The following is a 24,798-nucleotide window of genomic DNA, read 5'->3' on the forward strand; positions in this document are numbered from 1 at the left end:
ATTTCTATTTCCTTCGTCATCTTATCCTTATTTTCACCATTCATTTGTGCCTTAGGCCTACTTAAGCCTTAATAATGTTTGAAAGCATACTTCTAGGGCCTCACTAAAGAAAATGATGAAATTATCCTTAGTCCGTTTTATAGCATCGACTTCTAGTTACATGTCTATAGAGGTCGAGGTTTCATAAGTTCACTTTTGAATTACGCCTTTTACTCGGTAATCAACCTTAATTAGTAGCCGGTAAGCATTATTAGCCACCACCTCAAAGTACGAGGTACTACAATATTAATGCAGCATGGGAAGGTGATTTCATATGCATCAAGACAACTTAAAAGGCATGAGCAAAATTACCCTACAAATGATTTGGAGATGGTGGCAATCGTGTTTGCCTTAAAGATTTAGAGACATTACTTTTATAGTGAGACTTGCGAAATATGTACAAACCACAAGAGCTTAAAGTATATGTTTCACCAGAAGGATTTTAGCTTGCGACAACGTAGGTGGATGGAGTTTCTTAAGGATTATGACTGCACCATTCTTTATCATCCTGGTAAGGCTAATGTAGTGGCGGATGCCTTAAGTCGAAAGTCGATGGGGAGTCTAGCACATATATCTATAGATAAAAGATTCTTAATTCGGGAGATGCAAGGTTTAAGAGATATGGCTGTGTATTTCAAAGTTTCAGAGACAAATGCATTGTTAGTATATTTTAGAGTTAGACCTATCTTAATAGACCGGATTAGGGAAGACCAAAGTAAAGATGAGTTCGTGATTAAGGCCTTAGAGGACCTTCAAGGAAGGAAAGGAAAAATGTTTACTAAAGGCACAGATGGATTATTGAGGTATGAAGCCAGACTTTATATGCCTGATAGTGATGGATTGAGGAGAGAAATCTTAGATGAGGTGCATATGGCAGTGTACGTGGTACACCTAAGAGCTACAAAGATGTATCAAGATTTGAGAGAGGTATATTGGTGGGAAAGACTTAAGAAAGATGTAATTGAGTTTGTCTCTAAGTACTTGGTTTGTCAGCAAGTTAAGGCTGAACACTAAAGGCTTGTAGGGCTATTACAGCCATTACCGGTGCCCGAATGGAAGTGAGAACATGTTGCAATGGACATTGTAATGGGCTTGCCTCGAACTAGTGGGGGTTACGACTCAATTTGGATCATAGTAGACTGATTAACGAAGTCAGCTCATTTTTTTTCTGTTAAAACTACATATGGGGCTGCCCAGTATGCCTAAGTTTATGTGGATGAAATAGTTTGTCTGCATGGTATCCCCATTTTCATAGTTTTTGACAAAGGGACATAGTTCACTAGTAGGTTCTGGGGAAAGTTACAAGAAGCTTTAGGCACTAAATTGGATTTTAGCATGGCCTTCCACCCTCAGACTGATGGGCAATCTAAATGAACAATACAAACATTGGAAGATATGCTAAGGGCATGTGTAATAGACCTTGGGGTCAGGTGGGATCGGTACCTACCTTTAGTGGAGTTTGCTTACAACAACAGCTTCCAAGCTAGCATCCAAATGGTACCATTTGAGGCATTATATGGACGGAAGTGCATATCACCCATTGAGTGGCTAAAGGTGGGAGAAAGGAAACTCTCGAGATCGGAGTTGGTGCAAGATGCCACCGAAAAGATATGAATGATTCGACAGAGGATGTTATCAATACAAAGTAGACAAAAGTCATACGTTAATAACAAATGGAGAGACTTAGAGTTTCAAGTGGGGGATCATGTATTTTTGAAGGTCTCACCAACAAAAGGGGTAATGAGGTTCGATAAAAAGGGAAAATTAAGTCTTCAGTATGTAGGCTCTTTCGAGATCTTAGAAAAGGTTGGAGCAGTAGCATATCGGTTGGCACTATTGCTAGACCTTTCGAATATTCATCCGGTGTTTCATGTGTCAATGCTTAGGAAGTATAACTCGAATCCATCTCATGTAATACGATATGCAACCATTCAATTGAGAGACGACTTAACCTATGAAGAGCAACCTATGGCTATTCTTGATAGGCAAGTTAAAAAACTCTGATCAAAGGATGTAGCCTCAGTGAAAGTGTTATGGCGAAACCACACGATTGAAGAGGTAACGTGGGAAGTGGAACTTTTAAGTTTTTAAGTTTTCATGAACTCGAGTACCTCTAATCTATTGTGGACCTTTTCGCAGTGTCAAAAGAATAAAAAGTTTGAGCCAAAGGGAAGAAAAAGGAAAAGTCAACTATGCAATGGCATTTTTGTAAATAAGTGAAACTTTAGTCAACTATAGGATAAATATCAAATTTTTCCAACACTTTCTGCTCACTTTTAGCAGTTTCTTCTTCTTCCCATCCTTCTTCCTCACAAAATATTTTCTATCTTCCATGGAAGCCATCCCTTGAAACCTCCAGAACTTTCTCAAAGTAACTTCAATTCTCATGCTCTAGCACCCTTTTTCATACGATTCTTTGTGCTCTTTCACTTTTACACCCCAAGAACCCTTAAAAGTCTTTCCTCAATACTTTCTCTCACTAACTGAACATTTTAGAGAGAGAAAAAGGCTTTCCATAATAGCTTGACAAATTTATGAAAAGGAATTCAATTACAAATTCACCAAGGTGAGTAGTGAGTTAGGGTTGATTTTTAAGTTGTTGATGAATGGCCAATGGTTAAAATTGTGGATTGTCTTATTGTTGAAGGTTTTTTATTTATTTCTTGTGAGGCTAAAGTAGTGCAAAGTAATGACTAGTCAAATGGTAATTGGAAGCTAGTTAGGAATAACTAGTAAAACTTGATTTAGGAAAAAACTTTTAGAATAGTATTCATGTAAATTGAGTTGGTGTGATGCTATTGTGTGTGATAGGTTCCAACAAGACCCCACATCTCCAGTTGGAGCATTAATAGAAGTTGGAGTCGATTAAAGAATCAACAAAGACATGTGAGTGAACTTGCATCTAAATTGTTTTGGGAAATGCATATGTGTTTGAATGAATCATTTGAACATTTTTTTTGTTTTTGCTTTAAATGTCCCTAGGGAACAAGCCCTTGATGAAATGCTCTTATATTGTGAAATGTGCAATGTGCTTAGTTCATGTGTTCCTACATTATGTTGATGTGTATGTTATGCATTGAATGGTACTATTGTGTGATAATTATAACCATGTGTGTGCGGTGTGGGAGTGCACATGATAGTGCCGGTAGTGTACAGTGTGGGAGTGCACACGTCGAAGATTTATTTCATGGACGGTGTGGGAGAGCACATGATGCTGATGATGATATTGTAATGTGTAGTGTGGGAGTGCACACGTCTATGATTTATGCCATGGGCGATGTGGGATAGCACATGATGCTGATGATGATATTGTAATGTGTAGTGTGGGAGTGCACATGATGACCTAGCTATATGCAATGTGGAAGTGCACATGAGTTGGGGGAGGGTTGGGGTGATGCTGATAGTTGTATATGTGTTTATATATGTTATATATAGAGAGGTTATGGAAAATATATTATGATTGCATTGAATAATGAATGTTAAAATTTGACAAATTCTTTCCAATTGATTTTCACTACAGCAAAAATGAAGTTTCTTTGTGACTAGAATTCTTTTAATTTCACTGCCTTATTTCTCGTTGTAGCGAAATTAATTCTGACAGCAACGAGAAACTCTCGGGTGTTGGGGCTGGACTAGCTCAGATTTTCACTGTAGCGAAAATGCATTCTCAGTTCATCGAGAAACTCTCTGTTGGTTGGGTTAAGTGCTTGCCCGGGTTTTCGCTATAGTGAAATTCATTCTCGTTGCAGCAAGAAACTCTCAGGTGGTTGATTCAAAATTTTTCTTGAATTTCGCTGCAGCGAGATTCACTTTGCCATGCTTGCCTTGCTTGGACTTTACCGTAGTTTTCACTCTTTAACTTTATTGTTGATCATGGATCTTTCAATACTAAGGCATTAAATAATCAAGGGTTGAATTGAGGAGTTTTAACAAGAAATTAAGCTAAATTGCATTGTTTTCAACATAAGTGCATCATGTTTTCTAAAGCTTCCCGGATTGATGTTTGTTTCCTTCTTATGTTCACTCACTAGGTTTATACTCACTCTTTTCAACTTCATGTTTTTCAGATTTAGAAGTAGTTGGGACCTAGACTGAGGCATCCATTTACACTCACCTTTTGGTAGGTACCGTGGCATTCAGTAGTTTTACCTTCACCCAAGGTCATCCGCTAGAAGTCAATGAGTCTTTTTGCCTGTGTATATGTACATGTGATGCAAATCACTAAGATACATTTCATAAACAATATATGTTTATTTTGATTAAGGTTGCCACTATGAGTTGGCAATGGGTGACATTATTTTGGATGATATAAATATAAGTAGTTGGTTGCCATGTTATATTATTGAAATAATTATAGTTGAGAATTACGAAATATGGCATTTAAAGTGATGGATAGAATGATGAACAAGATCATATTAAAAGGCTTACTTGGGCTTAGTGGGCTATGCCCATTGGGCCTATATGCCAGTCATGGCTCAAAATTGGGCTGTGATAATTATGGGCCTATAGGATTACATACAAAACCCCTAGTTGTAAGTCCTCTTACCGTTTAGTCTATGGAAACGTATGTCACTTACTGGTGGAATTAGAGCATAAGGCTTTTTGGGCTATCAAAAAGTTAAACTTCTATTTAGAAGTTACGAATAAAAAGTAATTGCTCCAATTAAATGAGATGGATGAGATACGATCCAATGCCTATGAAAATGCCAGAATTTACAAAAAGAAGATGAAAAGATGGCATGATAAAAAGAAAATGCCAGAAGTTACAAAAAGAAAATGCCAGAAGTTAGGCACCTTAGATTTTAATGTGAACTTGGGAATGGATTGGCTATCACCTTGCCATGCTAGTGTGGACTGTTACCATAAATTGATTAGATTTGATTTCCCAGATGAACCACCATTTAGTATTTAGGGGGATAGGAGCAATGCTTCAACCAATTTGATGTCGATCATGTCTACCACAAGGTTATTAAGACAGGGTTGTTCAGGTTACTTGGCTGTGGTAAGGGATACTCAGACGAAGGTTGGAGATATAAGCCAAGTGTCGGTGGTGAATGAGTTCATGGATGTATTTCCTAAAGAACTACTAGGTTTGCCTCCCGAGCGAGAGATTGAATTTTGCATAGATTTGATTCCTTGACACTAGACCTATATCCATACCCCCATATAGAATGGCACTTGTGGAGCTTAAAAAGCTTAAGGATCAGTTAGAAGATCTGTTGGATAAAGGCTTCATCCGTCTTAGTGTTTAACCATGGGGAGCACTGGTGTTATTTGTAAAGAAGAAAGATGGGTCGCTTAGATTGTGCATTGATTACCGACAACTTAATAAGGTAACGGTGAAGAATAAGTACCCCCTTCCAAGAATAGATGATTTATTTGATCAACTACAAGGAGCACAATGTTTCTCTAAGATAGATCTACGATCTGGGTACCATCAGTTGAGGATCCAAAATAAAGATATACCAAAGACGCATTTCGAACAAGATATGGGCACTATGAGTTCTTGGTGATGTCATTCGGGCGTACCAATGCCTCTGCGGTCTTTATGGATTTGATGAACTAAGTGTTCAAGCCCTATTTGGCCAAGTTCATGGTGGTGTTTATTGATGACATCTTGATCTACTCGAAGAGCCGATAAGAGCATGAGCAGCATCTTAAGATAGTGCTCCAAACTTTGCAAGAACATCGATTGTATGCCAAGTTCTCCAAGTGTGAGTTATGGCTTGAAAGCATTGCATTCTTGGGACATGAGGTATCCAAGGATGGGGTACAAGTCGATCCAAAGAAAGTTGAGGCAATGGAAAAGTGGCCAAGGCCAACATCAGTTACAGAGATTAGAAGCTTTTTGGGTTTAGCTGGCTATTATCGTCGTTTTGTGAAGGATTCCTCCAAAATAGTCACCCCTCTAACTAAGCTAACAAGTAAAGATATAAAACTTGAGTGGTCAGATGCTTGTGAGGATAACTTTGAGAAGCTTAAGGCATGTCTCACTACAGCAAGGCACAGGGGGTTATACCGTATTCTGTGATGCATCGCAGGTTGGTTTAGGGCTTGTCTTAATGCAGCATGGGAAGGTGATTGCGTATGCATCAAGGCAACTTAAAAGGCATGAGTAGAATTACCCCGCACACGATTTGGAGATGGCAGCAATCATGTTTGCCTTAAAGATTTGGAGACATTACTTGTATGGTGAGACTTGCGAGATATATACGGACCACAAAAGCCTAAAGTGTATATTTCAGCAGAGGGATCTTAACTTGCGAAAACGTAAGTGGATGGAATTGCTAAAAGATTATGATTGTACTATTCTTTACCATCCCAATAAGGCAAATGTGGTGGCGGATGCCTTAAGTAGAAAATCGATGGGGAGTCTGGCACATATCTCTATAGACAAGAGATCCTTGATTAGGGAGATGCATAGATTGGGAGACATGGGTATGCATTTGGAAGTTTCAAAGTCAAATGTGTTGCTAGCACATTTTAGAGTGAGGCCTATCTTAATGGACTGGATTCAAAAAGCACAAAGTGAAGATGAGTTCGTAGCTAAGGCCTTTGAGGATCTTCAAAGTAAGAAAGGAAAGATGTTTACTAAAGGCACAGATGGAGTATTGAGGTATGGAACTAGACTTTATGTGCCCGATAGAGATGGATTGAGGAGATAAATATTGGAGGAAGCCCACATGGCAGCCTACGTGGTACATCTGGGAGCTACCGAGATGTACCAAGATTTGAAAGAGGTATACTGGTGGGAAGGACTTAAGAAAGATGTAGTTGAGTTTGTCTTCAAGTGGCTTGTTTTTCAACAGGTTAAGGCAGAACACCAAAGGCCCACAAGACTACTACAGCCATTACTGGTTCCCGAATGGAAGTGGGAACATATTGCTATGGACTTTGTAACGAGTTTACCTCGAACTAGTAGGGGTTACGACTCGATTTGGGTCATAATAGATCGATAAACGAAATCAGCACATTTCTTTCCAATTAAAACTATATATGGGGTTGTCGAGTACGCCCAGTTGTATGTAGACAAGATAATACGACTGCATGGCATTCCTGTTTCTATAGTATCTGACAGGGGAGCACAGTTCACTAATAGGTTTTGGGAAAAATTGCAAGAAGCGTTGGGCACTAAGTTGGATTTCAGCACAACTTTCCACCCTCAAACTGATGGGCAATCTGAATGAACAATATAGACATTGGAAGATATGCTAAGGGCAACTGTAATAGACTTTGGGGTCAAATAGGATCGGTATCTACCCTTAGTGGAGTTTGCTTACAACAATAGTTTCCAAGCTAGCACCTAAACGGCACCATTTGAAACTTTATATGAACAGAGATGTAGGTCACCCATTGGATGGCTAGAGGTGGGAGAAAGGAAACTCTTGGGGCCTCAGTTGGTACAGGATGCCATTGAGAAAAAATGCATGATTTGGCAGAGAATGTTATTGGCACAAAGTATATATAAATCATATGCTGACAACAGACTGAAAAACTTGGAGTTTCAGGTGGGGGATCATGTATTTTTGAAGGTCTCACCAACAAAAGTGGTAATGAGGTTCAACAAGAAAGGAAAATTAAGTTCTCAGTATATAGGACCCTTCGAGATCTTAGAAAGGGTTGGAGCAGTGGCATATCGTTTGGTGCTACCACTAAACCTCTCGAATATTCACCCCGTATTCCATGTGTCAATGGTTAGGAAATATAACCCAGATCCATTTCATGTAATACAGTATGAAACCATTTAGTTGCAGGATCATTTAACCTATGAGGAGCAACTAGTGGCTATCCTTGATAAGCAAGTCAAAAAGCTCCGTTCAAAGGATGTAGCCTCAATGAAAGTGTCATGGCGAAACCACACCAATGCAGAGGTAACGTTGGAAGCTGAGGAGGAGATGCAAACGAAGTATCCGCATCTTTTTAATACATAAAGGTATGCTTCCTTATAGTTTGATTTAAATTCGAGGACCAAATTTCTTTTAGTGGGGGAGAATGTGAGACCTTGATCTTTATAGACGCATAGCTAGAAGTGGACGCGATATCATTGGCTAGGGGTAATTTCGTCATTTCCTTAGTGAGCCCCTAAAAGTATGCTTTCAAACAATATTAAGGCCTAAGTAGGCCTAAGGCATAAATGGATGATGAAAATAAGGATAAAATGACAAAGAAAATAGAAATGATGATGATTTCCAATGTAGGGGCAAAATGGTCATTTTCCATCTCGAGTCAAAATTTTAAGGTTTCATGAACCTGAGTATTTCTAGACTATTATGGACCTTATCCTAGTGTCAAAAGAGTAAAACGATTGCACTAAGGATTAAAGGAGGACAAGCCAACTTGTTAAGAGCATTTTCGTAATTTAAAAAAAGATTGGAGAAGCTTTAGCTATAAGTATCATTTGTTCCAGTAGCTTTTTCATTTCTCCAACAGCTTCTTTTTCTTCTTCCTCCCATCTCACGTTGCTTTCATCCTGCATGGAAGCTTGTTTTGAAACCTCCATAACGTTTCTCAAGCTAGCTCTAATTTTCATGCTTTTGTGCACCTTTTCATAGAACCTTTTATGCTCTTTCACTCTTTCACTTTAAAAACCCTTGAAAAGTCTTACTTTCATACTTCCTCTCACTAGCTAGGTGTTTTAGAGAGAGAAAGAAAGAGCTTCTATAATAGCTTTAAATTTCTTTAAAAGAATTTCAATTACAAAGATACCAAGGTGAGTAATGAATTAAAGTTGATTTTTAGTTGTTGATAATGTCTAGTAATTTGATTTGTGAGTGTTTTATTGTTGAGATTGTTTAATCATTTTTAGTGTGACTAGAGTAGTGCAAATAATAGCCATTTAATGGTAGTTGGAAGCTAGTTAGGAATGACTAGTAGAACTCAATTTAGAAAATAGCCTTGGAATAGTATTAATGCTAAGTTAGGTTGATGGTGATGTTGTGTGTGATAGGTTCCAACGAAACCCCACACCATCATTCGGAACCTTAATCGAAGTTAGAGCCCACCAAAATATCAATAAAGACTGGTGAGTGAACTTTCATTTCAAAATTTCTTTGGGAAATGTAAATGTATTTGGATGAAACATTTGAATGATTTTATTCAACCTTTCTTTAAAAATGTGTGCCAGGGAACAAGCCCTTGATAAAATGTTTTGATGTTGTGAAAATCTGAAATGTGTAAAAAGATGAATCCATGTGCTCTTATATTATGTTGGTATGTATATATATATGACTATATGTTGTGCATTGATGAATAATGTTGTGTGATGATGTTGAAGTGTGCGAGTAGGGAGTGCACACATGATGATGATATTACATAAGCTGAGTGTGGCGAGATGGTATGCATGATGATGTATGTATATATATATATATATATGTGTGTGTGTGTGTTATAGAAAGTTATGGAAATATTTGTGATTGTATTGCATGTTGGCATTGTTAATTGCTCCCAAATTGCTTTTCATTGAACAAGAAAATGGCTTTTGATATAACAAGACCCCTTTTAACCAAATTGCTCTATTTCTCGCTACAGCAAGATTCATTTTCGCTGCAGAGAGAAACTCTCAGGTTGAGGGGGTCACATTGGCTTTGTTCTCACTGCAGCGAGAAATTTTCTGAAGCTTCTTGCTATAGCGAGATTTATTCTCGCTGTAGCAAGAAACTCTCAAGTTCTGGTGTAATTCTTTCATTTTGACAAAGATTTTGACTACCTTCCAATTATAACTGGGTAATGTAGTAAACATCAAAGTTGTAGCCCAGCCTCTTAGCTTTATAATGGTCAAAACATCATGTCAATTGAACTTCTGTAGTTGGAGATATACTTGAAAAACCAAAACATATGCAAACTAAGATTATTTCTCTTTGAAGTGAGAAACTTGCTGTCATGCTTGCTACCTTGATTGAGTTTGACATATTTTTCACCCGTTTAACTTCATGGATTGATCATGGGTTTTTGCAACACTATGAGGTTATTAATCAAAGTTTGAAATGAGGGGTTTTTAGTAAGAAATTAAACCAAATGCGTTGTTTTTGAAACAAATGCATCATGAGTTCTAAGTTCTCCTTATCGATTACTTGCTCCCTTCTTATGTTCACTCACTGAGTTTATGCTCACCTTTTTCAAATTCATGTTTTCAGATCAGGAGGCAATTGAGACTTGGATTGAGGTGTCCACATTCGTCCATCTCTTGGTAGGCATCAATGGCATTTAGTAGCTGGACCTTCACTATGGTCTCTTCGCTGGAAGTCTAGAGTCTTTTTCGTTGAACATACGTAAGCTGATGTAAATTGTTCAGACATATATATATCTTAAGCGATAGGTGTTTATGTTGATTAATGTTGCCACTACGAGATGGCACGGATGACATTATTTTGATTCATATAAATGTGAATATATGTTTTCGATTGAAAAGTATTGAAATACTCATTGATAAGAAATACAAAATACAGTTGTAAGAACAAATGATGAAATCGATGAATGGAGTCACATAGATAGGCTTGCTTGGGCTTAGTGGGCTATGTCCATTGAGTCCCTGCATCGGTGATGGCCTAGGATTTGGGTCATGATAGTTCTCCATTAGACTACTCTTGGCTAGATGGTGGGCTAAACGAATCACTGTTTCTCAATGGCTTACGTATATGGGTAGTTCCCTCGTGACTTTGATAGCATATGAATATAAGACTACTAGTCATGCTAGAATCTCTTAAGCCTTGATGGCCTTGTGTTCGAGCTCTTTGACCCTTACCTCTTTCCATTCTAGATTCCAATTTCCTGGTTTTAATCATTCTTGTCATGTCCATTATTGCTGCATAAGAGGCAAACCTCTGAATGGCCAAAACTCTAAAAAGTGGCTCAATTAATCCCTGAATAAATCTGTTGATTCTCTTTGTTTCGTTAGGACCAAATTAGGAGCATGTCTTGAGAGTTGGGTGAAGTGGACATCATACTCCATCATCATCGTATTTGAGGTTTTTTTTAGAGTCTCAAACTCTTATGCCTTTGCATCTATTACGTTATCGGGCAAGAAACAATCTAGAAAAGCTTGGACAAATTCCTCCCATTTTATTAGAGATGACCTTGATGGTCTACTTTTCTTAAGTGCAATAAACCATATTCTGGCCATATCTTTTAGTCTAAAACCCACCAATTCCACTAATCCATGTGTGGAGCATCCCAATATAGAACAAATACACTCTATGTCTTCCAAAAATTTCTATGAATCTTCCTTCACATCTGAACCAATAAATAATAGGGGCTTTAATTTCATAAAATTTACCAAAGTGATCTTAATAGCCCCTCTCTGATGTTGACACAGCGGCACATAGTTTGGATCTTAAGAAACTAGAATCAATCCATTCCATAAATGGTGCTTCACTTTTTTTGCGGAACTTAGCAAATTCATTAGCGAAACTTTGTAACCCTATTGCCAAATCCTCTAGGATGACACCTCTTCTTGTAGGGTAGTCATCCCTAATTCCCACATTCTCATCACCGACATATATATACCTTGGTTTCGCATTTTGTTTGTGTTTTGTTACCTTACTTTTACCACAACTCCTTGACATGGACACTGGTGGTGGTTCCATAGGCTCATTCGGGGCATCTTGCTCACCCGTACCCTTGAGGCTGTTTTTGTCTGAGGCGACATCCTATACCAAGATGAAGCAAAACCATGTTCATAATCAAAACTCCAAAATCCAAAAGGTAGGCTTCTAGAAACTTTTGGAGTTCATGCAGCCCCCTCTTCATCATTAATGTTGTAGTCACCAACTATGAACAAGACTTTACACTAATTTCTAACACTCTGCTAGCACACATAAGACAACTTAGGACACTCTAAGCACAAGTGCTTTAATACCAACTTTGTCACAATCTAAATCAAAGGGTTTGTGACCGGCGCACGAGCTTATAACACCCCTAATTTTTTATGTAGACTAAGAATGATTTATGAAATAGTGGAGTCTTAAGGAATTTAATGATATGTTATGTATGCCATGTGTTTGATAGTATATATAATAACACTTAGTCAAATTTAAGGAAATATGTGATAAATCTCATAATTTTAGGTTTCGATCAAGGTTTGATGTTATGTTTATGAATTTATGTATATGAGATTGAGTTAAATGAATGATTTGAGGAGTAATATGAACTAGGAATAATATTAAAGTGTTAAATTTGGAATTTTGGACTTTTAGGAAGCTTAGAACTGCCTACAGGGGTGAAAGTATGGACACATACCCCAAATGTATCGATACATTCATGGCAGGATGAACAACAAAGGCCTTAGAAAGAATATTCTATCGATACATTTGAAAATGTATTGATAGATTTGGCCAAAGATGAAGATGTATCAATACGTTATCCAAATGTATCGATACATTTGAAGCAGAGAGCATCCAAAGGGAAAAGTATTAGGCAATGAGCATACTGCTAGAAATGGATCGATACATTCATTCAAAATTAGGGCAGATGTATCGATTAATTGCCAAAATGTATAGATACATCAAAGAGGAAAGGCAAAAATAAAAAAGTGGTTTAGGTTATTTTGCCCTTCTCTTTCTCTTAGCTTTTTTTCTCCTTTTTTCTCTCTAGAAACCCAAAACCTTAACCCCCAAATTGAATTTTTGAGCCACTTGAAGCCATTGGGTGCTTAGGAAACCATCTTAGGGGTAAGATTTAATGATTTTACTAATTATTTTTTGATTTAATCAATTAATAACTTCAAAATCTAATTTTCTACAAATTTGGTATTTTCCCCTTTTTAGCTTGGATTAGGGAATTTGGACCTAAGACTCATGCAATCCAAGTTCTAACGTATGGGTTTAGCTCATTAATGAAAGATTTGAGCTTAACTAGTTGGATTGCTAAGAATTAGATAATTATGGGAAAGCTGGCATTTTTAAAAGCTAGGATTCAATTAACATTTTGATGTTCTGATGTGTTTGAAAGGGAAAACGAAGTCAAATCAATTCATTGGCAAGGTAGATAACGATTTGAAGATAAAGATCAAAGCTTGGTTGGGAGTGCCAACAATTGTTACTTTAAGTGGGATTTAAGTTAAATGCACGTAATGCATAGCGCACTATAAGTGCGCTGCCATGGTACTAGGTTAAAAATATGTATGCCTAGACGAATGAACCAAGGCTAGAGAACAATATATATGTATATGTATATATGTGAACTGTGTGTGTTGTGTGTTGTGATGTTAACCACATAAGTGGTTTATGTTATGGTGCCTAAACTAAGACGTCTAAAGGCTATGATGAACCCCTACGAGTATATTACCGTAGGTGAATGATATGTTGAGATGATTTGATTTAATGATGCCTTGGAGACTTAGAGGCTCTTAGAACCTAACTGAGCTTAATGACGATTGAAGCTCGATAAATATGAATTCAGGTTCAATGAGGAAAATGTGAATGAAAAAGTCGTAATGGCTTTATTTGTGGATTTGTGTTTTCGTTTAAAGGATGAATACCAGATGTTGATCTAATTTGTGGTTGAGTGAATTTTTTTCCCCTTGTGATTATGTGTGTGCCTACAGGGATAATGGTAAGCAAAGACGGTGGCACTAATCTCACATGTTATTCCAGCCTGCAATGCTTTTATGCCATCTGTTAAGATTACTCAAGGTGATGTCGACGTTTAAAGATTTCACCAATCAATGATCTAGTATCTCCGTTAGCTGTTTTGACGCTATGTGTCATGACCTAACCTTGTATCAGACTATTACAGGGTAGAGTTGTTTAGGAGATTGAGTATTTTGTACTTGTAAGAGAAATGTCCCCCTTTCAAACATTATAATAGCTTGTGGTGACATCTCTATACATACTTGTTAAGTCTTTAGGGGAAAGACCCTTTAGGAAAGGAATGTACTCATTTCAAGCATTGTAATTGCTATTGGTAGAATATTTGTAAAATCTCGTAAACTCTTTATATGGGGTGAGTAGTCGACAGATTATTGGGTTACCTCACTGGTAAAGGTGTGTATGTAGTGAACCATATAAGGCTACCCTTATGGCCTGATGATGCGTGTCTTGGTCCCTTTGTACTTAGATTCATATTAATAAAATATTTTTCTTTATACGGCTCTAGTGGTTGCATGTATGGCATTTGATATGCCCTATTATTTTTATGTCCATTGCCTTAATCTAACTTGTGGCTATTGTTGATGTTTGTTCAAATCTAGACGAGTTATTGGCTAGCTTGAGTGGAAATGTCCACTGAAGCACCGCATGGATTATCATATACTTCAGCAAAGAATGGTAGTCTGTGACAGTTGGTATCAGTGCATGGACGAGACATGCTTTGCTAAAGAGTAAACATGGTGACCACCAGAGTTCACCAGAGGACCATCAGAGGATTGATGAGGTAGAAGTCATGGTGGCTGTGCTAAAAGCTCATATGGTACTACATGAGTTAATAGATGAAATTGAGACAGTGTTATGAGACCAGGGATGTGTTGAGCATTCTCCAAGGTGAGATTGGAGAATTGAAAGCTTAGGTAAATCTTTTGGTTATTGTTTCAGGTAATGCTAGTGCAAACTAAGGAGATCGAGGTCAAATGGGCCAAAATGCCAGAGCCCAAGTGATGCAAAGGGGCTATAGATGCTAAGGAGTTTGAGAACTTCCTTTTTGATATGGAGTAGTATTTCTGAGCTACGCACACAGAGTCAAAAGAGGACAAAGTGGCGATGGCTTCAATGTATCTTGCTAGGGATGTGATGTTATGGTGGCATTCCAAACTCATTGATGGTGAGTGCTATATCAACACTAGGGCAGACCTTAAGCAAGAACTGAAGAACCAGTTTTTCCTTGAGAATGTTTAGTATATGGTGTGACAAAAGTTGCAGGAGTTGTCATAAATGTGATCAATGAGAGAGTTCGTGAGGAACTTCTCTACTTTAATGCTTGATATCAAGGATATGACTGAAAAGGATAGACTATTCTATTTCTTCAAAGGTTTGAAACCATGGGCGAAGATGGAGTTATAGTGACAAAAGGTATAGGATGTGACTTCGATGATGGCCATTATCGAGCACTTTACTGATTATAGTGAAAACTCTAACAAAAGGAAGGACCTTCTATCCAAGACCAGTAGCTCTAGCTCAAATAGTGGGTTAAAATTTCAATAGTTAGTAGACCCTCAAGTCGGAGAGGCGATAAGAGACCACCTACTAAAGACTTACCCTAACTAAGAATAAACAAGCCGTGGAACTTCAAGTGACGACCTTCGATATCTTGCTTTCTATGCAAAAAACCACATTGAGCAACTGATTATTCTCACTAAGTAGCTCTTAGTGTCTTATGCACTACCAATGTTGAGACACCACTACTGCACATCATAGTCGAATAAGTCGAGGAAAAGCCAGCACGAATGGGTTCCATTCATTTCCTCGCCTTATAAGCTCAATTAGAAAAGATGGATAAGGAGCCCTAACTAGGTCTAATGTATGTAGAGTTGTTGTTAAATGAGAAAAGAACCAAAGCCATGTTCGACATAGGGAGCACAAACACCTTCATCACCCAAGAAAGGAAAATATAAAAGGTCTTATAATTGAGAAAGACTTTGGGCAGATGAAAGTAGTTAACTCATTAACTATAGCTAGTATGGGGAACTCTAAAGACATAAAGGCTAAGATTGGCTCTTGGGAATGGAAGGTGAACATGATTGTAGCCATAATAGATGACTTTCATTTTATATTAGGCTTGGATTTTTTTACTAAAGCACAAGCCATCCCTTTCCCTACTGTGAGTTATCTAATGTTTTTTAGAGAATGACCATGTTTGGTACTAGCTACAATTCTACTTAAGAGTGGGAAGAGGATAATATGAGCTATACAATTTAATACAGGGAACAAGAAAAGTGAGCACTCATACATGGCCATGCCGATCTACAAAGGTGAAGATAACACGAATCTAATACCTGAAGAAGTGAAACTGGTTTTGGAAGAATTTCAAGATATTATTCCAAAACAACTACCCAGGGTTCTACCTCCTTGACGAGCTATCAATCAAGAGATACAATTATTCCAAGGAGTCAAGTCGCCTGTAAAAGAGCCATACAGAATGGGTTTTATAAAGTTAGAGGAGCTAATTCAAGCTGGATTTATCTAACCATCAAAGGAACCTTTTGGGGCCCCAATACTCCTTCAAAAGAAGCAAGATAAGAGTTTACGATTATGCATGGATTATTGAGCTTTGAGCAAAGTCATAGTTAAGAATAAATATCCTATACCTTTTATAGCATATCTCTTTAACCAGTTAAGTTGTGCAAAGAACTTCTCCAAATTAGATTTGAGATCAAGATACCATCAAGTAAGAATGGCTGAAGGAGATGAACTGAAAACCACTTGCATAATGCGATATAGCGCATTTGAATTTCCTATTATGCCTTTTGGACCAACCAATGCTCTTGCTACCTTTTTGCACATTGATGAATTAGGTGTTCCATGATTATCTGGACAAGTTCGTGGTAATTTACTTAGACATGATCGTGGTGTACAATTCAACCTTAGAGAAGCATCAACGACACTTACAACAGGTCTTCTAAAGCCTACACAACAACCGGTTGTATGTGAAAAGGGAGAAATGTGCATTCGTACAAACCCGAATTCAGTTCCTTGGCCACATAATTGAACAAAGGCACATTTGGATGGATTTGTAAAAGGTCAAAGCTATTAAAGAGTGGGCCACCCCTAAAGATACAATTGAGCTTTGTTCATTCTTAGGGCTAGCCAATTATTATCGAAGATTTGTGGAAGAATATTCAAGAAGTTTAGTAGCAATAACAGAGTTACTTAAAAAGGGACAGAAGTGGAGTTAGATGTCATAGTGCAAAGAACCCTTTGAAGGCTTGAAAGACGCGATGATGATGAATCTCATTTTATCACTCCACTATATTGCATAGCCCTTCAAAGTACAAACGGATACATCAGACTTTGCCCTTAGAGGAGTGTTGTTACAAGAAGGACACCTGGTTGCATTTGAATTGCAGAAGTTGAATGAAGCTAAGAAGAGATACACGACATTGGAGAAAGAACTACCAATAATGATTCACTATTTACGAGCTTGGCAACTCTACTTGCTAGGATCACAATTCATGGTTAAGATCGACAACATTGTCATGAGTCACTTCCTTACACAGCCAAACTTATAGCCAAGCAAGCAAGATGGCAAGAGTTCTTAGTCAAGTTTGATTTCTCCTTCGAGCACAAAGTTGGAAAAGCGAACCGTGTGGTAGACGCCCTCAATAACAAGGTCAAATTCGTAGCTTTAAAGCTCATGGCACCAATGACAACCAAGAAAGTGACCATAAATATTTGTAATCTTATTGGGAAAAACTTGCATTGAGATGCCCTAGAAACAACCATTATGAAATTGGTGGAGAGTGGAAAGTTGAAATACTCTTGAGTGGAAAATAGACTCCTACTAATGAAAGGACCATGCATATTTGTTCAAAAAATGGGAGAGCTTAGGTAGAAATTAATGCCAAAATGTCATAACACTCCTTAAGCAGAACATCCAGGTTGTAGTCAGCTAAGATCCAATAGATGCAAGTAGGAGTCAAGCCATAAAAGCCTCCATCAGCACCAAGCCACCATCACAGTGTGTAGTGGGGGAGAGTTTAGTAGGGAAGAAGGTGATAATCAACCCGATGACTAACATAAGAGTACTTGGTGAGATGGGAAGGTTTGGGGCCAAATGAGATCACTTGGAGAAAGAAGTCGATCTTCTCACCTTTCAATAGAAGATTGAAGAATTCCAAGCTAACTAGTTACTAAGCATGTCAACAGATTGAGTGGGGCAAGATGTCATGAGCCAACCTCGTATTGGAATATGATAAGGTAAAGTTATCTAGAAGATCGAGTCTTTTTCACTTGTGAGGGAAATGTCCCCCTTTCAAACATTGTAATGGCTTGTGGTGACATTTCTAGAAATACTTGTTAAGTCTTTAAGGGGAAAGACCCTTTAGGAAAGGAATGTCCTCAGTTCAAGCATTGTAATGGCTATTGGTATAATACTTGCAAAATCTCCTAAAGTCTTTATAAGGGGGAGCAGCCGACGGATAGTTGGGCTGCCTCACTGATAAAGGTATGTATGTAGCGAACCATCTAAGGCTACCCCTATGGCCTGACGATGATAGGTTCTGGTCCCTTGGTACTCATTTTCATATAAATAAAACATTTTTCTTTATATGGCTCCAATGGTTACATGGATGGCATTCGGTATGCCCTATTGTTTGGATATGCATTGCCTTAATCTAATTTATGGCTATTGTTGATGTTTATTCAGATCTAGATGAGTTATTGACTAGCTTGCATGGAAGCGTCCACTCAAGCGTCGCACAGATTATTGCATACTTAAATGAGGAAGCGTAGTCTGTGACACTATACGTGATCTGTTGTCCACCCATTGCTTCAACACGTGTGTGATCTGTTTCTCCGCTAGTGGCTTTGCCTTGAGAGTGATCCAATTCTCCACCGATTAGCCACTGAGCTTGATTTATTGATGTCCATGGGAAGACCACTCATTGATTTGATTTGTATATGATGCAAGATAGCCATGGAGAAGCTTAGATAAATGTGATATGATTCTAATATAATACTCCAATGACTAAAATGTGTCGCGGAGAATCATTTGAATAACTTTAATCAGCTTTAAGGGTAAGCCTAACGATATGTGTGATGATCTTTAGAGACATTGAGGATAATGATATACCCTTGTATTAGAGATTTAGGGATAATGATATGCCTTGTATTTAGAAACGTTTGGTAAAATATCTAGTTGAAGGGAAAATGCATATATTTTACATATGTATTTTATATAAAGACATATGATTTTGTTTATTTGCACCACTTACTAAGTATTATAGTACTCATCCATTTGTGTACCATGTGTAGATAAATAGGCCACAGAGCTCTGTGGTAAAGGTCGTCCAACGATAGACAGATTTTGGCATCTAGTAGGTTCTCTATTTTAGTCACTCTGCTGAGTTAGTTAAAGCCTTTTCCTATGGATAATGTGTGTAGGCACTGAGTGGCATGTTATATTGTGTGAAAGGTTGTTATGTACAAACCTGCCTTAATTAGCCAATGTATGGCCTTTTGACCATTTGTATAACCTATGTGCTAGGGATAATGTGTTCATGTTTGAATTTATTATGAATATTTGATTATCAAATCCCTAGGTTTATGTTATATGATTTTGGATTTTGAGGCTTGCTAGGGTCTAGTGGGCTTGCTAATTGGGCTAGTGCGTCGGTCATGGACCCCTTGGATTTGGGTCCTGACAAAGTTGGCATCAATGCACCTAGGTTAGAGAGTCCAAAGTGAAATTGTGTCTATCAGCGAAATATCGGGGATTAATGTAGAGTCTTATTCATGGTTGCTGACTGTAGCACTAATTATGAACAAGAGGTTACATGAACTCCCTGTTGGTCTTAAATAAATGTGGTAGAGGGGGGGTGAATGGCACTTTTTGGCTCTTAGCAAGATGAGGAACTAATTTAAAAACAAATGAAAATAAAAATAGAGTAGACAATGCACAGGAATTTAGAGTGGTTCAGTCCAAGACCTATATCCATTACCTTGATTAATCAACCAAGAATTTTTCAAACTAATCCACTATAAAAGGTGAAATTCACAAGCTTTCACCAAGCTTTACATTGGCTTTTACTAGGCTTGGCCAAAACCTTTCACAATGGTTTTTACTGGGATCAACCAAAACCCAAAGTGGTTTTTCAAAGACTCAACCACAACCTTTCACAATGGTTTTTCATGGGCTCAACCAAAACCAAAAGTGGTTTTTCAAAGGCTCAACCACAACCTACAATAATGGTTTTTCACGGGATCAACCAAAACCCAACAACTAACTTTTCAAAGCTAAGTTAAAACCTATATACTCAATCAAGCTAAACCAAGCTTGAATAAACCCCTTAGAGTGACTCGCTCACTCTAAGTATTCAAGAAGATAAGTAAAATGAGTGTACCTATGATCACAAGGTTGATCGAAGTGGTACAAATGAAGTGCAGATCACAATTACAAAGATGGGAGTTGAGTGCAGTAAATGAGCAGCAGCTGTTTTTTTTTTTTAGCTCTTTTATGTGTTCTTGAAAGCCTTCTTCTTTCTTTCTAGCTGTTGGAACCCTCTTTCATACTTGGAAAATCAGCTCTAAAGTGAGTTCGACAGTTTTTGACCGTTGGGAATAGTTTGCTTGCAATTCTGGCTGTTAATCTGTCTTCTAGTGCACAATTCAAAATTTCTGGCAGAATGCTCTTAGTCGACTAACCAATATCTTAGTCGACTAAGTCATCTTTATCTTCTGTTCCCAGTTTCTGGTAGTTTTGGCAATGTGCTCTTAGTCGAGTAACTCATTCCTTGGTCAACTAAGTTTGTTCTGTTTCTCAACACTCTTCAACCCGCCTACTTTTGATTTAAATCTTAGCTGACTAACTCTTCATTAATCGAGTAAGGGGCTTCTGTTTTGTTGATCAATTGTGACTTTCTTATTCCTATGCTCTTTGATATGTCATTTGAATGATTGATTATTTATTTGCATATAATTTTTGTCCTACACACTCAAGTAGAAATATTAGACATAAATGAATGGGAATGTTTTATTATCATCAAAAACTAATGGAGCCAACAATTTCCCCCTTTTTGATGATGACAAAACATTCCTCGATTAATAGCACAGTGTCCTTTTATTCTTTTTCAGTTTATCACAAAGATGAGGATTTCTCCCTCTATGTGTATGCTCCCCTTTAGTGTGTGCATATTTTGCTTGTTCATTCCAGCAAATTTTATTCTTGTCATATAGAAAATGACATTATACATTCAGAATATATATATATATGCATAAATGTAAAGTGATTTACATAAAGTGATTTACAGCAGGTGAATGTTGACAGATTATGATCAAAATTTCAGCAGTGTCTGTCAACAATATATTGTTATCAGATTTTGTCTATGCCATTTATCATTCAACAGATATACTATAGTTAGCATCCATATTTATTCACAAACACAATCCATTCACAATGTCATAATAAAAATCAGTCATCAGCATACAATCCCAATATCAGTACAGCACTAGATTTTTATCAGTCGCAGTCAAAATACCATAGACAATAAGACATCATTAGATATTCAATTATCAACAACCAAATAACATAAACATATTAGCATCCCATTTTACACAGAAAAACATAAACAACAAGGTTAAATTCAAGTGTTCAATTGTCAGCATGGCACAAACAACAGATAATCGCAAAATAATAGTTAATGTTCTAAAACTACCCCTAGATAGTTTTTACTTCCTATCTCCCCTAATCATTCCATAATTTCTCTTAAGGTCCCTGCCATACTTCTCCCCCTTTTTGTCATTATCAACTCTTAATCATCTTCAGAGGAGGATAAGGGAGAGGATTCATCATTAGTGTAGTATTTGACATTGAAGGGTTAAGGAGAAGGTTCTAGTGGTGATTTTTGTCATGACCCAAATTTCGGGAGATGACCTGCGCATGGGCCCAATGGACGCAGCCTACTAAGCCCAAGCAAGCTTATTTCTATAACCTGTTCATCCTTCCATCATAAGTGACTAAAGTCACATTTCATAATTTTAATTCAAAATATACAAAGATTGTTTAAAACATATGTCTTAATAATTTACAACAGGTTTATCTATACACAACAAAGAGATTCTCGACTTCCAACAATGAGACCCGAGCTAAAGTATTGCTATCGAATGCCAAGATACCTACCAAGGAGACAAATCTATAAGGACACCTCGACCTAGTTACCAATTGCCTATTGATCTAAAAACATGAAGTTGAAAACAATGAGTATAAACCCAGTGAGTAAACAAAGGAAGGGAACAAGCAATCGATAAGGAAAGTTTAAAGAAACCATGATGCACTTATTTTCAAAATAATGCAATTTAGTTTAGTTCTTATTAAAACCCTTCTTATAAACCCTTAATGAGTTAATCACTTTACGATGAAGGATCCATGCACTAATAAATGATTTGAAGAGTGAAAACTTTAATAGCATTCAAGCAAGTCAAGTGAAACGACGGGTCCTTGTTGTAGCAAAAATCAAATTACTAGACATTATCAACAACTAAAAATCAACTCTAATTCACTACTCACCTTAGTAGCTTGGTAATTGAAATTTTTTCAAAAAAATTTCAAGCTATTATAGAAGCTCCTTGTTTCTCTCTCTAAAACACCCAACTAGTGAGAGGAAGTATGAAAGTAAGACTTTTCAATGGTTTAAAGTGAGAGTGAAAGAGAATAAACGGTTCTATGAAAGGGTGCACAAAATCATGAAAATTGGAGCTAGCTTGAGAGAAGTTATAGAGGTTTTAAAACAAGCTTTCACGAAGGATAAAAGCAACTTGAGATGGGAGGAAGAAGAAGAAGAAGCTGTTGGAGAAATGAAGAAGCTACTGGAACAAATGATATTTATAACTAAAGCTTATCCAATCTCTTCTTAAATTATGAAAATGCCCTTAAAAAGTTGGCTTGTTCTCCTCTAATCCTTTGTGCAATCTTTTTACTCTTTTGACACCAGGACAAGGTCCATAATGGTCTAGAAATACTCAAGTTCACGAAAACTTAAAATTTCGACTTGAGATGAAAAATGACCAATTTGCCCCTACCTTGGAAATCATCATTATTATTATTTCCTTCGTGATTTTACCCTTATTTTCATCATTCATTTATCCCTTAGGCCTACTTAGGCCTTAATTTTGTTTAAAAGCTCACTTCTAGGGGCTCACTAAGGAAATGATAAAATTACCTCTAGTTAGTGATATCGCGTCTATTTCTAGCTATGAGTCTATAAAGGTCAAGGTCTCACAATTTTTGTGGTGAAAGTTGAGGAGAAGGTTTAGGGGAGGACTTGTTAGAGACATCTACTGGATTTTGAGGAGAAGAAACAGTTGCTGGCCTAGCTTTTTCAGCCAATCTGGAGGCTTTCCTCCTCTTCAGGAACTTTGATTTTGTGGCCATTGTCTTTATGCGTTTACCAAGTGTTTTCGATCTTGCTTGTGAAGCCGCAGTAGCTTTCTCTTTTTCTTTCCCAGTTTGCTTCTCTGTTGTGTGTGCTGGTTCAGTGATGGTGACTTTTGAACTTGTGCTTTGGTTGCTTCTTTTTTTGCCTGCTCTTCCCTAATCATCTAATAAAAGACATCCATAATCAAAACTTTCTCTGAATTGGGTGGAGAAGGCTGCTCTTTCTCAAGTACTGGAAAGGATGGGGGATTTTTATTGTCATGACTCGGTACTCCCTTCGAGCTTGTGACATTCGTCGCAATGTCTTGATAGACATTCATTACCTAGAATGTCAACCCAAATCTCGCAAGGCACTTGCATCAGTTTTACATCTCCCCTGTGAGCAATAGTTACTAAATATCATGTTTGAAGGGATATAAACTATTTTTAAATCAAAACAAACAAAAAATAATAATTTCTGACACATAGGGGTATGTTGGTCATTTTGACCTGAAAACTTTGAAACTTGGTGAAAATATAATATATGATTAAAAAATATACATTTCTTATCTAAAATAATTTTAACAATCTAAATCATCCATTTGAAATGAAATTATGGCTAATCAAACTAAATAAAATATTCAATTTTTTTATAAAACAATATTAATAAAACTTTGCGTAAATAATTTTTATAGCGTAAAAGCAAAATATATTCATTTATACAGTGGCACACGCAGCCAGGTATACAAAATATTCTACAATGACATGTGGGCCCCCAAAATAAACAAATATGTACAAGAAGGTAGACGTTTGATTTCTAAGGATGTAAATCCTAAAGTAGATCTTCGACGAAATCAACTATCTACAGACTATCCTGAGCCTGAAATGGGTAAAAATAAGAGGCGAGTTTTTATAAACCTAGTGAGTAAACAAACATCATCTAAAAATCTAAAATCGAGTAAATGGAGACAACTTAAAATAGTTCATCGTACTATGATTCATAACGTTTCAAACTCATTTCAACTAAATAAAATAATTTCACTTCACTTAAATAATCAACATGGTTTATGAATTTCTTAAAAATTTGGCTCGTGCCAAAACTCATTCTCGGGGATACCTTGGCCAGGGCATCCAACCGAGTCCGCTCAGGCTGTTAAAGAAAAGTTCATATACGCATGAAACACATTTTTATGTTTAAAAGCATAGTCGTTCCTTGGCGTTGGGTGAGTTCACCCTCACGTGGTGGTTTAGCATGTAGTGAACTCTAAAGCTTTACCTCAGGAGATGCCCTCTACGCCTTTCGTACAAAGGTAAAATATAACCGGGTTTACCGTGCCCTTTTCTAATAGGTTGGTCCACGGAAACCCGCCGCTGCAGTGGCTAATCAATATCCCACCAAATCAATAAAAGTTTCGATAGCATGACATGGCAATTATATTACTACCCAGCCTGTTAAGGCAAAACAAATAGTTCATACAATTTCAACACAATTTCCAATTCAACCATTCATGCCAATATCACCATAAGCCATTCAATTCAAACCATAAATTTACAACACAATCAAATAGTCTCCAATTACTCAATTTCTAAAATCATCATTCAATTTCAATATGATTTATAAAACTCATTTCATTTAATCACATTTTACTTATAAAACATAAGGATTTACCATTTAAACTCATTTTTCTATAAAATCACAAAAACGAATAAAAACTACTTTAGATAATTAAGATGATAATAAGGTTACTCAAAATATCGAGAGTC

At 37.1% G+C, this 24,798-nt stretch overlaps 1 protein-coding gene across 1 annotated transcript; it reads left to right on the plus strand.

The window, feature by feature from the left end:
- Positions 505-1,053, plus strand: LOC108661940. The gene has a single exon (XM_018120935.1). It carries the CDS (start codon positions 505-507, stop codon positions 1,051-1,053), a length of 549 nt encoding a protein of 182 aa, XP_017976424.1.

This window comes from Theobroma cacao, chromosome 5 (assembly GCF_000208745.1).
Source record: "Theobroma cacao cultivar B97-61/B2 chromosome 5, Criollo_cocoa_genome_V2, whole genome shotgun sequence".
Classification (NCBI taxonomy): Eukaryota; Viridiplantae; Streptophyta; class Magnoliopsida; order Malvales; family Malvaceae; genus Theobroma; species Theobroma cacao.